At 45.2% G+C, this 13,320-nt stretch overlaps 1 protein-coding gene across 3 annotated transcripts in view; it reads left to right on the top strand.

Annotated features, from left to right (window-relative positions):
- The window catches only part of TGFB2 (transforming growth factor beta 2), an 80,124-nt gene that overhangs the window by 14,445 nt on the left and 52,359 nt on the right, over positions 1–13,320 (top strand). For 2 of the 3 annotated variants that reach the window (XM_077886607.1, XM_077886609.1), the window contains exon 2: positions 1,204–1,287. The exons of the other annotated variant lie outside the window; for it this stretch is intronic. In XM_077886607.1, the coding sequence (XP_077742733.1) occupies positions 1,204–1,287 (84 nt within the window). The remainder of the gene's footprint in view (positions 1–1,203; positions 1,288–13,320) is intronic. 3 annotated transcript variants of the gene reach the window in all.

Below are 13,320 nucleotides of genomic sequence, written 5' to 3'. Positions count from 1 at the left end.
TCCAAAAAAAAAAAAAAGAAAACCATGTACACAAACCCCCCACACTTACCCCCCCCCCCCCCCAAATTGAGAGAGGAATCCACAAGATCTTTTGTCTTTTCTCAAGCGAAGTCTTCAAGTCCGGTCTGAAGAGTGGCGGTGCTTCTTCTGGAAAACCTGCCCTAGATGAATGAATGGAAGGTGCATGGATTTTAAATTTGTGTCAGGAGCTAGGGAAGATGTACATCCATACCAGGCCTGGAAGCCAGTCAGGGATTCATCTATCAAATAAGTTATATGACTAGTATTATCACATCTCTCGATCACCTTTTATTTGACAATCTCTTAAATATATCATCTTCTTGTGATCTTCTAAAAACCCTCAGGGATAGCATTATGTAGGCTTCATTTATAGGAAACAGAGGCTTGGGTGAATCCAGGCACTTGGTCAAAGATTCACAGGAAACCAGTAACAGAGCGGGAGTTTCACTCTACATCTTCTTATGCAAAACTCCTCTATTTGTCATTGACTCTACCCCAGATTAGAACACTCAACAATGTTTTCCCTTCAATTGGAGGTATTTTGGGGTGTATTTTCTTTTATAAGAATATGGTGGGCAATATACAAGATGTAGTTGCTGTTACTTTAAAGAAACAAAAGTTCAAAATTCCATCATGTAATAATCCATCCCGAGCAGCCCTAGATTTTTAAACTGTAGCTGAGCAGCCCCAAACCAAGATACACTTGGATTTTTGACACATTCAAGAAATTTTCACATGCGGGTTAGGAATGGTGATGGAGGGGATGTTTTAAGGAAACTGAAATCTAGGCCAGCCCAAAGAAACCTTGAGTTTTATTCATAAAAGGTAGGCTGTCTTTTGTCAAAGGAGGTCAAGGCCTTTCCTGTTCATCTTTGATGTAAGTCACGGTATTTATTTTACCGTTTCCGTGTATAAATTGTACATTGTGATTTTGATGCTAGAGCGTTTTAAAGGGAAAAGGGAATTCAGGAGCCTGACTGGTGGTTAAGGGATGTCAATAGATCTGGGACCGGAATCCAGAATCCCTCCTAGATCCTTGGTCCCTGAGTAGCAGAGACCTTATATGTGTGGGGGATATAAGTACATTCGGAGAGCCCTCTTCGACTTTGAATCTTTGTATAGCTCTGTGCAAGGCATCGCCTCAGTAAAATAGCTAATGACTGTGCTTTTTAAAACTCCTAGCTGTCTGCCCAGTTGTTACAACACCCTCTGGCTCAGTGGGCAGCTTCTGCTCCAGACAGTCCCAGGTGCTCTGTGGGTACCTTGGTGAGTACACTTGTCTGCTTTATACCTCATTTGACATAGTGATATCAAGTCCATCTTTAGTGTCTGTCTCCTTTGGGGAACTTGTCCAAGGCCAGAGAGAATTCTGGAATGCAGCCTTGTAGCTGAACAGACAGAAAGATTTCCCAAATTTTTAGTCAGTAAATGATGACTTGATTGCCGTATGTGAAAGAGTGGGTTATGGGTACACGAGATATGTGCTCCAGGGGTGACAGAGTGGTCTGAAATACAGATCTGCTGACCCCCATGGAGGATGCTCTCTGGAGGGTTGAACAGTATGGCCAGAATATCAGGGGCCCCTTCTGGGTGTCTTTTTATATATATGTTCTTATGCCTGGCATACAGTAGTTGCTCAATTAATGTTTCTTGTACTGAACTAAAGGGAAAGAAGGAGCTTTGCTTTCCTTTGAAGTTCTGGAGGGAGGCCTGTGGGAAAGTTGCCATTATTTATGACCTTCGTGTTGTCATTTCTGGGTTGCATGAGAATGGATTGTCATGGATCAAGCCTTTGGCTGACTGGACCTGGGAGCTTGCCACTTAGCCTTGACCCTCAGAACAAGTGCATACCCCTCAGAGCCAATGCCACGGATCAGGCCGAGGAGCACAGAAGCCAGAGTTCTCAGTGCCTTCTGATTTGGAACATTACTCGATTCAGTCAGCTTTTATTGAGAGCCTACTGTATGCTGAGCAGTGAGCTCATAACAAAGAATAGCCTTAGTTGATCCTGATATTTAAGAACTCAGGGGCCCAGGTGTCCCTGATCCATGTTCAGGAAGAGATGACATAGACTCACAATCCTGGTGTTGGTTTACTCACATTTTTTGAGACCCTCAAGAAGGTTTGGATTATACTGATGCTAAATGTGGGCAAAGGTCCCAATAGGGACAAAAGAAATGTTTTTATTACCTTAGTAGATATCTGCTTCACTGGTATATCCTACTCTGCAGTTTACCATGCCCGACCTTGCTTCTTAGGAATCAAGGAATGAAGGATTCAAGTAGTTTATTTACAGTGGCCTAAGGTGGGTTTCCTCATAAAAGAGCAGATTCTATTGAGAATATACATTTATTTTCATGGATGAAAGTGGCTAGAAGCTGCCATGTGAATAAAGAGTAAAAGGTTTAATCCATGCATTTAAGTTTCCCTTTTGTGAGACGGATTTTATTTTGTTTTCATCCTCTATGTTTATATTTTATTTCACTATCTAAACCAAGGATTTAATTGTCTGACTTTTTTTCCCCACTAGCTTTTTGGAAAAGAAAAGGGAAGGGGATAAGAGAAGGAACACATTTGTTGAGTCTCTCCTATGTCCCTGGCACTCACAGACACATCATCCTGACCCTCCCCATGCTGGGGGGTTGGGCATGGCTGGGATGACCATCCCCACATGTCAGGAGATTGTGACTTGGAGAGGAAAATACCTTGTCCTGGGTCATAGCACCAGGGGGTGGCCGAGCCAGAATCCAAATTCAGGTCTGGCCTTGATGCCCTCCAACCAGACCACAGACCCCTGGACTTTCCGGCCCTCCTTTAACTTTCCCTTTGCAATCTTGTCCCATTAATTTTTTAAATTATCTTAGTGACCCCTTTGGATTCATTTCCTTTTCATCTTTTCTTCCAGTAGTAAACAAGTTGAGAGGCCTACCCTGGTTCTCTGTGTGGTTTTTCTTCTCAGACACTCCTCACTTGGGGTTATGTTCGGTCATTGAATTGCTGCAAGCCTCCTTCCTTCTTTGGTGAAAAAACACTGGAAACCCACCCTGCCCTTCAGTGAGTCTGGGAAAATCAGGAGTGTCTCCGAGGGTGTGGAAGGGAGATAGGGCCCAAGCTCCATGCAGATTCCCGTACAGCGGGAGGCCCTTTCACCCCACCCAGCTTCCAGGCCTGTGGGAAAACCTGCAGACCCCTTTCAGACCTTCCATGGAAGACCGCTGAGCAGTGGGGCTCTGCATTTTTTTTTTTTTTGTCTCTGTTCTTAGAAATAGTAATTGAGTAAAAATGTAAGTGAGTGGATGCCAGGGGGCAAGTGTCCAGGGTCAGGGTGAATTTCTCCATGCTGAGTGTGATTCTGAGCACTCGTTAAGTGGAGGCTGGCCTGTGCCAAGCAGCTCGAGGGCCATCCCTGTCACCTTGCGTGAACCGCCTCTCCATTCCAAGGAGATGTTGGGAGCGGCTGGAGGGAGCGCAGGGCCTGTGGCGCCTCTTGCTGTTCTCACTCTCTAACCTGGGTGTAGTTGATAACTCCGTGTTCTGACACCCATGATTGGACTGGCAGCGCTGATGCTTCATCAGCTTTAAATAAAATCCTCTGGAGGACGGAATGGTCCTTGCTCCTCACAGCCCATGTGGCTGCTGAATCATTTTTCTCTTTTTAAACTCATTAGCCCCCCAAATCTTGGTGAAGCTAAGCTTAGCCTGCCTGAAGCTTTTCCTTCTAAGATAAAAGAATCCAGAAGATCAGCAACCAAGCTTGGTTCTCTGTGAATAAATAGATTAAAAGTTGTGAAGGCAAATTCAGGTTGTTCTGGTTCTGATTTTGGTTTTGGTTTTGCTTCTTTTTTTTTTTTTTTTTTTTTTTTCAGTTAGCTCTGTTGAGATTTAAAGATGGTGTTTCTCAAAGCGTGGCCTTCATGTGTATCTCCTGAGGTGTCCCTAAAGAGCAGATTCCCTGGCCCTGCCTCAGAGCTGGTGCTTGTACACCTGTAAGCAGGCTCTGCAGCTTATTCTGACCTCACTGGAGCCTGCGGCTGCTCAGGGCAGTGGATGCTCTGATTATCCAGGTCTATCTACTCACAGTCCCGCAGTGTGCAAGGATTCAGATCCAGCAGAGCCTCTGTGTGATCAACTGGTTCTGCAAGGTGGGGCCCCTCACCTACAGCACAGCAGAGTCTTGGCCCCATCCTTTCCATTCTCCCAAGTGTGTATTGAGGTAGACCTGTTGTCCCATCCTTTCCAATCTCCCAAGTTCATACAGATACTGAGGTAGACCTGTTGTCCCGTCTTTTCCAGTCTCCCAAGTTCAAACAGGTATTGAGGTAGACCTGTTGTCCCATCCTTTCCAGTCTCCCAAGTTCAAACAGGTATTGAGGTAGACCTGTTGTCCCATCCTTTCCAATCTCCCAAGTTCATACAGATACTGAGGTAGACCTGTTGTCCCATCCTTTCCAGTCTCCCAAGTTCATACAGGTATTGAGGTAGACCTGTTGTCCCATCCTTCTAATCTCCCAAGTTCATACAGGTATTGAGGTAGACCTGTTGTCCCGTCCTTTCCAGTTTCCCAAGTGCATACAGATATGCCTCAAGGTAGCCCCTCTGTCAGCAGCATCACATATACCCATGCTCACTCTTCACCATGGGGTGGGGGGAGGGCAGTGAGTATGTAAGGAAACAAATTAGTCACATGGGGTAATGCATGCTTAGTTTGGAATTATGCCTGGGAGTGAATTCTTCCACTTAGGTGCCTTCAGCCAGGCAACTCTGAGTGGGAAGGGGATTTTGAAAATGAATATATAATGTGGAAGTGGCCAAGTATAACGTATAAGTCGACGTACAGTGTTTAATTCCCTGAGGTTGTGTTTGGTCGAAGCACTGCCGACCTCTTCGTGGCCTGAATCCTGTTCTCAGACATTCCATGGGGTAAGGATCTGGCCGACAATGGAATGTAAACTCTACTCTCTCGGCCAGACTGGGCTTTGAGTAACAGCAGTTTTCTGCTTCCAAATGATGTTTTTCTCAACCAGAGGTATTAGAGCAGGTGCAAATCGGATCATCTTTTAAAAAGCAAAGTTGATGATGAATTTCTTGGTGTCTGTGCAATCCTCTACTTCCTGCTATTTTGATGTTACTTGGGAGTCGTGAGTACTTTGAATCCAGCCCCGCAGTATGGATGTTCCGTACCTACTGTAGGATTCTTGGCTGTCAGACTACTTAGGGAAATACCCAGTTCTGTGTCCCTAACCGTCCCACCCGGCTATTGAAGTGTGAAAGGAATGATGGGTAGTGTCAGTTCTACTTCCCCAAAAGCCTTTAATGGAAAGATCTCTACATTAATTATAAATGTAGATACAGGTTTAAGATAAATGTCAAACGCATGCAGAGATTGTGGGAGGACACAGGTAAAAAACAGGACGTTCTTGTGAAAATTAGTTCCTTCCGCGGTATTAACCACGTGTCTGCTCTAGTGATGCCATCAGTGACTAAAACAGCAAAACACTTGGTCGTTAGCGAAGTCCACCCTTTGGAGGAAGACAAATAATTAATTTTAAAAATTAAGTAAGCATGACAGAATTTGAAAATACTAGAGGGGAAAACAGAGCAGCGTTAGAGGTGGAGCTGCAGTTTTAAAGAAGCTGGGTGTGGGAGGGTTCAGGAAGAGGGTGGCATCTAAGCAGAGGCTTGAAGGAGGTCAGAGAAGAGCCTGGAGCTCTCTGGGAAAGAACATTTCTGGCAGAGAGAACAGCTGGTACTGCCCCTGACATGTTCAAGGATTATCAGAAATGTCCTAGGAGATGAGATTAGAGAGAGATCATGTCTGACAGGTCAGGTAGCACCTTGTAGGCCAACATCAGGTCTGTGGCTTTTCCTCTGAATAAAATAAGGGGAAGGGTGGGTTCAGTAAGGTGGTTCTGGTGGCTTTAAGGTGATTATTGTACACAGGGTAAGTAAAGGCGGAGCTTGAAGTTGGGTGAGGAGGAGTCTGTGCTGCATTGCAATGGCATTTTACAGCTGCATTTCCAGGTTTCCAAGAATTTCCAAGAATTTCAAAATCGCTGAGTTCTTTCTTTGTTAATAATTTGATCAGCAAGCTCCAGTGGGTTCTGGACGTAGAATATAGCTTTTGGAAATTTTTAAAATGAATATTCCTGAGTTATTGTCAACTCAGCCCCTTCCTTTCTAGAAAGGAGCTATCTGTGTTTTAAAATAACCTCTTGGTGGGGCAGCCCGGGTGGCTCAGTGGTTGAGCATCTGCCTTTTGGCCCAGGGCATGATCCTGGAGACCCAGGATCGAGTCCGACATTGGGCTCCCTGTGTGGAGCCTGCTTCTCCCTCTGCCTGTGTCTCTGCCTCTCTCTCTCTCTGTGTCTCTCATGAATAAAATAAAATAATATAAATCTTAAAAAAAAATAACCTCTTGGGTCTCCCATCTGTGCTGACAGGTGTGGAATGGCAGCTCTTGGGGGTTCGTACTTGCTGTGATGCCTCATCACAGCGTCTTTGACTCGGTGGGCAGGGACACGTGGCAGTCAGCTCGCTGGTGACCATGTGTCAGCCTAGGAGAATGACAGACTACCTTTCCTGTGTAAACTAGAAAGACGGGCTTCAAGGAGAATTTGGATCTGTCCAGATGTGCCTGGTGCCTTTGCCTAAACTTTGAAATGAGGTCAGAAGCCAGGGAATTTGTAAAACTATGTCTCTTATTCGTTGAAAAGCATTTCTGTTGGACCAGTGTTTGCTTTCTAACTTTTAAGTTTTGAACAGTAAGACTGGAATGTGGATTTTATTCCTTCATTCATCTGTGTAAGAAATATCTATCAAGTCTACCGTGTGCCGGGCGTTGTGCTAGGTCAGCCGATAGATGGAAAAAAATGGTGTAGACCCTGTCTTTAGGGAGTCTACAACTGAGCGAGGAAGTCAGGTAAACCAAACCAACCAAACAAAACCAAAAAGCCAATACTACATGGTCGAAACTGTGTAAGAGTCCCGACAGGTTGGAAGAATGGCTTTCTTTGTGCTGGAGAGGTGAAGGAGGCCTTCCTGGGGGAGGTGATATCTGCTGCTTGAAAGGCAACCTTTAAAATTAGAGTTTGGCAGTCCTCGGGCAGCAGTAGAAGCTGCTTATGCTTTCTGGAAGGAGACTTGCAGATTTGCCCTCCGTGTTGTTTCTTTCCTCTCTGAGTTTGCGTAACTACCGTCTTGATAAATCAAGAAACAGCAAAGGCACGTAGTGTGGCCTTTGAAAAAAAATGATGTGTTCCTTTCAGGCCCACTCTGAAATACCGAGGCTGGAGGCTAAGACTTTTATAGTATTTGTTATCCAAAGTTGATTCCTTCATGTCTGTTGCCTATAAAATCCATCATAGCATGACGTGTTGTGGTAATAACGGGACTCTGTGGAACATGGCATTATCTGACAAGCTCAAGGTCACTCTCTAGAGCTTTTTTCTTCCTCTCAGTGGCATACCATGAAAATTGATCTCTCAGTCCTATTATATGGGTTTGTAGGTTGGCTGTGGCCTTGTTCATGACAGCCTCATTCTGGGCCCTGGGTAAAGGAGCAGCCTCTAACCTGGGCATGCTGACCTCATGGCCAGACCACCATGACATGTGACAGTATCTCCTGCCCACATTCCACTGGCCACACCTGCTTTTGATAGGACAGGAAGGGAGGACCAAGGTGGGGGCCAGGTGGCAATGGGCCCAGGAGAGAGGGACAAACATTTTGAACAGATAATCCACTTTACCACAGGGTAGGTTGGGGGAGTTGGGGAAAGGATTGAAAGATGTCATTCCTGTTAAAAAACTTTCTCTACTGTGTGTTGGACATGACTGGATCCACACTATTGCTTTGTCTGTGGTATCATGGGGAGCATTATCCTGGATATTTACTGAATAATTAGTAGATCAGCTTTATAAGACAGGCATAAATGTCATTCGCCATTTTTATTTTGACTTGCTCCTCCAACAGAGACAAGGTTATCTGGTGTAAATGACACAGTTGATAGTCCTGGGTTTCTGAAGGAAGCCCTGATGTGTTGGTGACATTTGTGTATGTCAGGGACACTGGAACTCAGGCTTACCCACTCCCTCTCCCCTGAACAGGTAGTGACGTCCCTCAGCTTTAGGGTCTCACGGTGCCATGGTCCTGACATGCCCAGCCATACTTGATAGATGTTGTCCCCACGAAGACCCAGGCTAAGTCCCAGGAGAGTAGAAGTCTGTAGATGCTTAAGTGTTTGCTGGAAGAAGCATGAATTTCCTATTTCTTCTCTCTTCTGTGTGAGTTCCATGCCAATTTAGTAACCTAAATGTCCTGTGCCATGTGGTTCCCTCAAATCCCATCTCACCTGAGCCTTGGTGTCCTGACACTGACCTACCAGGTAGGCTGCTTAGACTCATTCTCCTGCCTGCTGTGTTCAGTGAGCAAATGGAGATTACCCTGCCAGTGAGGGGCATCTCCCATGTGACACTCAATGCAGTGACAGCCGCCCAGCTGCGCTGATGGCTTCAGAGCGAGCTAGGTGCCTTGGTCTCACGAGCTCATAATCATCTCCACGGCCTCTCCTGAGTATCCTTAGTAGCAGCAGATGCTGAGTTTTACCCCGCCCCCTCCCTGCTCTTGAGGTCAGTGATGGGAAAGAGCAAGAAAAAAAGGAAAGCATTGTTTTGCACATGGCTGGACATCTGTGTTTCTGAATCGCCCTGCTGTGTGCATGATGCAACCGCTGGAGCTGTTTTGCTGAATGTGAACTTTGTCCACCGACTGGAGTCAAAATTGGTTTTGGATCCTCTCGAAATCTAAATGGTCAGACCACGTTTTTCTAATATGCAGTTGGATCGGACCTTTGCTCCGAAGTGGAGCTGACTCTTTGGGGTTTGCGCCGGCAGCAGGGCCTGCTTCTCTGTTTTCCTGCCCTGTGTTGCTTGTTTTCCCAAGACTGCTACCTACCTCGTCCACGTCCACTGGCATTCAAGGACGGCAGGAGGGCAGCGCCCTGCGGAGGCTCAGGGGCTTGTTGACTTGAGTGCAAGTGTTAGGGAGAGAGCAGGCTTTTGCAAAGGAATCAGGGAAAGCACCCAGAACAGCTAACCTGCAGGTACGCTGGTGCTGCGGCAGGGACCAGGGACGGGGATGTGGCCTGCCTGTCACCCACGCTCAAACCCCTGAACAGAAGCATGAACTGTCCCCGGCACAGTCACTTTTGTGGACTCTAGTGCCGAGATTCTCAACTGCAAGATGCATTGAGCCACCTGGGGGGTGTTTAACGTGCTGGGGGCCACTTCCCAAATTTCAACTCAGTTGATGGCGGGGGAGGGTCTGTGGGGCAGGGGCAAGTGGGGGGAACTTGGCATCTTTAGTTTTCAGAAAAGCCCCAGGTGATTCTACTGTTTGGCTCCAGTTGAGAAACTCTGTTTTGGGAGTTTCCATAGCTTTTGTTAAAACTATGTTTTTTCCGTCCAGCTATCCTTGTTATAATATGAACTTCTGAATGAAGAAAAGGCATATATTTGAGCGGAGGTGATGGGAGAGGGAGAGGATGGATCTGTCTTCAGTAATAATAAATAAAAAATACTGATAATGCTAGCCATCAGTTATTGAATAGTTACATTAGGCACCGTGCTAATCTCTATTTTGGCCTTATGAGATAAATATAATTATTATTCACTGTTTCATAGTTAAGAAACCGAGCCTGATAGACATCATGTAATTTCCCCACAGTTATGTAGCTGATAAGTGGCAGAGCCAGAACTCCAACTTGGTCTGACTTCAGAGCTCATCCTACCGATCGGACCCCTAAGATGATAAGCTTAAATATAAAATTTTGGACGAAGGGATAAGATGTCAGCAAAGGAGAATTCATGGAAAACAAGCTGTATCTGTGTTACTAGGAAATCATTCTATTGTGAAAAAGTGAAAAAAATGAGATGTTTGGGTGTCTTTCTTTTTTTCTCTTAAATACAGTATCTCACTCCCCAAAACCTGGAGAAGTTCAGGGCAGGCCCAGAACCCAAGGGCTTGCACGCAGATGTGGGAATGAGGTGGTGGCTTCTGAGTTTAGCTTGTCCGTGTTCTGTGTTCCCCATTTGAGGAATGGAAATGGTTTCTTCTTACGTGAGCTGACACGAAGTGTGGCAATCCCTTGCAGTTTATTCTCTTGCTCAGACTGTGTCATCACTGGAGCGTGTAATACAAAATCCGGGTGTTTCTCATTTTGTTCCCTGGATAGGAACCACCTTTTTGTTGTTGTTTGTTTTTCTGCAGGCTGGCAAATCTGAGTACTTACTTAAACTACTGCATTAATCCGATAATGCCTGTTAAAAGTCCAAATGGTACCAGGCTAAGGCCCTCAAAATTCCACCACCCATTCCTGGCAGCCCTACCTATCCCCATACGTATGAAAGAATGTTGCAGATTGAGGCGCCCGGTAAATATTTGTTAAATGAGGGAGTGCATGAATTTGCAAATATGGGTCATAATCGAAATAGTACCTTGCATGTTGCTAAGGATTTCTTGGGAACTGAGCAAGGTCATAGTTAATTGGTAAGCTCCCGGTTTCGGCCTGGGGCCGTGTAGTCTGTTAGCCAACTCCTAATTGCCTACCTGGGAGACCTTTCTGTACACGAAACATAGGAATATTAATAGGCTTTTTTAAAAAAAAAAAGTCACCAGCCTCTGCTTATCTCTCTTAGCCCTTGATGAAAGGATACTGACTTTTCCTTCGCTCGAAGTAGCATTTTTCATATTATAAGTCAGAAAAAGTGCAGAGTCCCCAGGGCACATGAGGAGGAGGAGGAGGAGAAGCTACTTGCCAGCCCATGCGAAAGAGGAGAAGCCCCACTTTGAGGTAGTCTTGCCATGGAGAGTCCTAAGGGGACACCTGGATTGCTCCCTGCTCCCTCTGTGAGTTCAAACTGCTGTCACTGGAGTTACAAAGGGACAGTTAGGCCTGTGTGCTTGGGTCTTAAGCCAGACAGCAACAAGTATTTTTAGGGCTCTTCTTGTCTCAGCCTGATTTCTGCTTGAAACTCAAACGCATGCAGGCTACGCTGGACCAACATTGAAACGAGTCTCCGGGAAGTGTGGGAGGGGTTGCATTAGCACTACAGCCTTTAAGCAGTGGGTTTTTTTTTTTTTTTTCTTTCTCTCTTTTCTTTACCTTTTTTTTTTTTTTTTTTTTTTTTTTATTGCTAAATATCCAACAGGCTGAACGGAGGAAATTCAAGTCTAACCCTGGAGGGACCCCTGTTTAGTCATCTGTCTAGACAGACGGGTTCATATAATGGGCCTCTCTGTTTCTTTTGCTTTGTTATAACAGACGGTGGTCCCTTCCTTTAAAGTTGTGAAGATGTCAGCCTTTGGTTTTTTGATCCTAACCTACTGTTGATAAGCCAAGAAAGTGACTCACACATGAGCCAAAGATGACTCTGGAGTGTGACACTGAGTCTGTAATAGAATAGAAAGAAAATACAGGCTTTGCATAAAGGAGACCCGGATAAAATCCTGACACGTAATATGGGGCAAGTCAGCTACCTTCTCTGAACCTCATCTTTTTCTTCTCGAAAATGAGAACTAATGAAAAAAAAAAAAATCTCCTTGATGGTCCTTCCAAAAAAGAAATTAATACTTACACATGCCTTGCACATGGTCAGGGCTAAATAAACCGGCATCCATCCATCCACCCATCCATTCATTCATTTATTTTAGGGTGGTCGATGAAGTCTTTAACTTTCTAGCTTTTGTATACTGAGAATTACAGGGGAACCAGAAATTCCAGCCCATGTTTTTAATACCAAATTTCTGAACATTGAGAAGAGAGAGTGACATACTTTTTTTTAAAGCCTAGGAAGAAATTTAAAAAGTGTTACTGATTTTTGTAAGAGGAAATAATATCGGAGATAGTGTTTAGAAATCGATGGAACTAAGTAAGGAAGAATGACATTCTCTGTCCTCTCTGGAGGGCTTGAAACTCTCAGAACTAGCCTAGAAGGACTGTGTGTGCTGGTTACTATTGCTGCTTGGTACATCTGCCTCCCATGTTACCTCTCTTTAATCCCTGCCTGGCTTGTCCCTGGGAACACTGATGTGGAAAATTTTATTTTATTCAGTTTAATTCAGTAAATATTTACTGAACGTATATTGCCTCCAGGGTGTGGTGTCTGAACCACAAAGGTAGATAAAAAAATGAGATAAGTAGGGATGGGTCCCTCCTGGAAGAGGCAACACAGCCGGCCCAGAGAAAGGCGCTGGGATCACACAACCCAGGTGGAGTTGAGGTGGTGCTATTTCTAGTTCCATAGGTAAGATTAGCCATGTTTGCTCTCGAAGCCTCAGTTTCTCAGCTTCCACCAAAATGGGATAAACCTGGTGGGTTCAAGACAGATGGCAGGCCCCTCGAAACAGATCCTGTTGCTTTTGTTGTTGTAATTGTGTATATTGTTATATAACCCTGCCCTCAAGTAGCTTATAGCCTACTTGTGCAGACAAATATGTAAACTAACAACCCTGCACAAAGCAGAATCCTAGAAACCTGCCGAATGATATTGACAAGCAAAGGACGCTGGGAACACAGAGGCAGGGTGGTTGGTTAACACGAAACCACCTTTGAAGAGAAGCGATCCATGTAACACCCACAGAACAATGTATGTACCTGAGGGATGGATGACCATGGCCTTCCAGTGAAAAGGGAAATAGGAAAATCAGCCTATTCTTGAGCTATTAAAGGACAGAAGCAGATGATGTCTCTGTTGATAGCAAAGCTTTTCACATTTCACAGTCCAGTTCGTGACATTCTCATATATTGAAATTCCATTAGAACCCAGGGCTATACGTGGCTTCGGATATGGTATGTCTGAGTCATGTCTCTTTCAATACAACTGCAATCAATAAAAACCCCAGTAAAATGTGGTTAACCACAAGGACATCCCTCCCCACCAACCCCACCCCCAAATCAGCGCTGTGATTCATTCAGTTCACTGCTCCTCCCCCTCATATACTGTGTACTGAGAGAGACTTAGGCTTCTCAAGGACAAAGGACAGAAGGCCTATTCTGGTGCCAGGTGCCTGCCCCTTTGTGGTACAGCTTGCTCCTGCTGACCCCCCAGGGGAAAGAAAGCCCAGCCCTCTCCTCTACCTTGAGTGGCCGTGGAGGGGGAGAAGCTCTGGCCCATGTCATGGGGGTGCAAGGTAGATGCGTCCCAACGATGCAGTCTGAGGCCTCCAAGGGTCTTACTTTATCACCACTCTTTCCATCTCTCTCACTACTATGACTGTAGTACCCTCTGTAAAGGGAATCCTGA

Source organism: Canis aureus, chromosome 38, assembly GCF_053574225.1.
Source record: "Canis aureus isolate CA01 chromosome 38, VMU_Caureus_v.1.0, whole genome shotgun sequence".
NCBI lineage: Eukaryota > Metazoa > Chordata > Mammalia > Carnivora > Canidae > Canis > Canis aureus.
The sequence above is the reverse complement of the archived record's forward strand: the minus strand, read 5'-3'. Positions and strand labels throughout refer to the sequence as shown.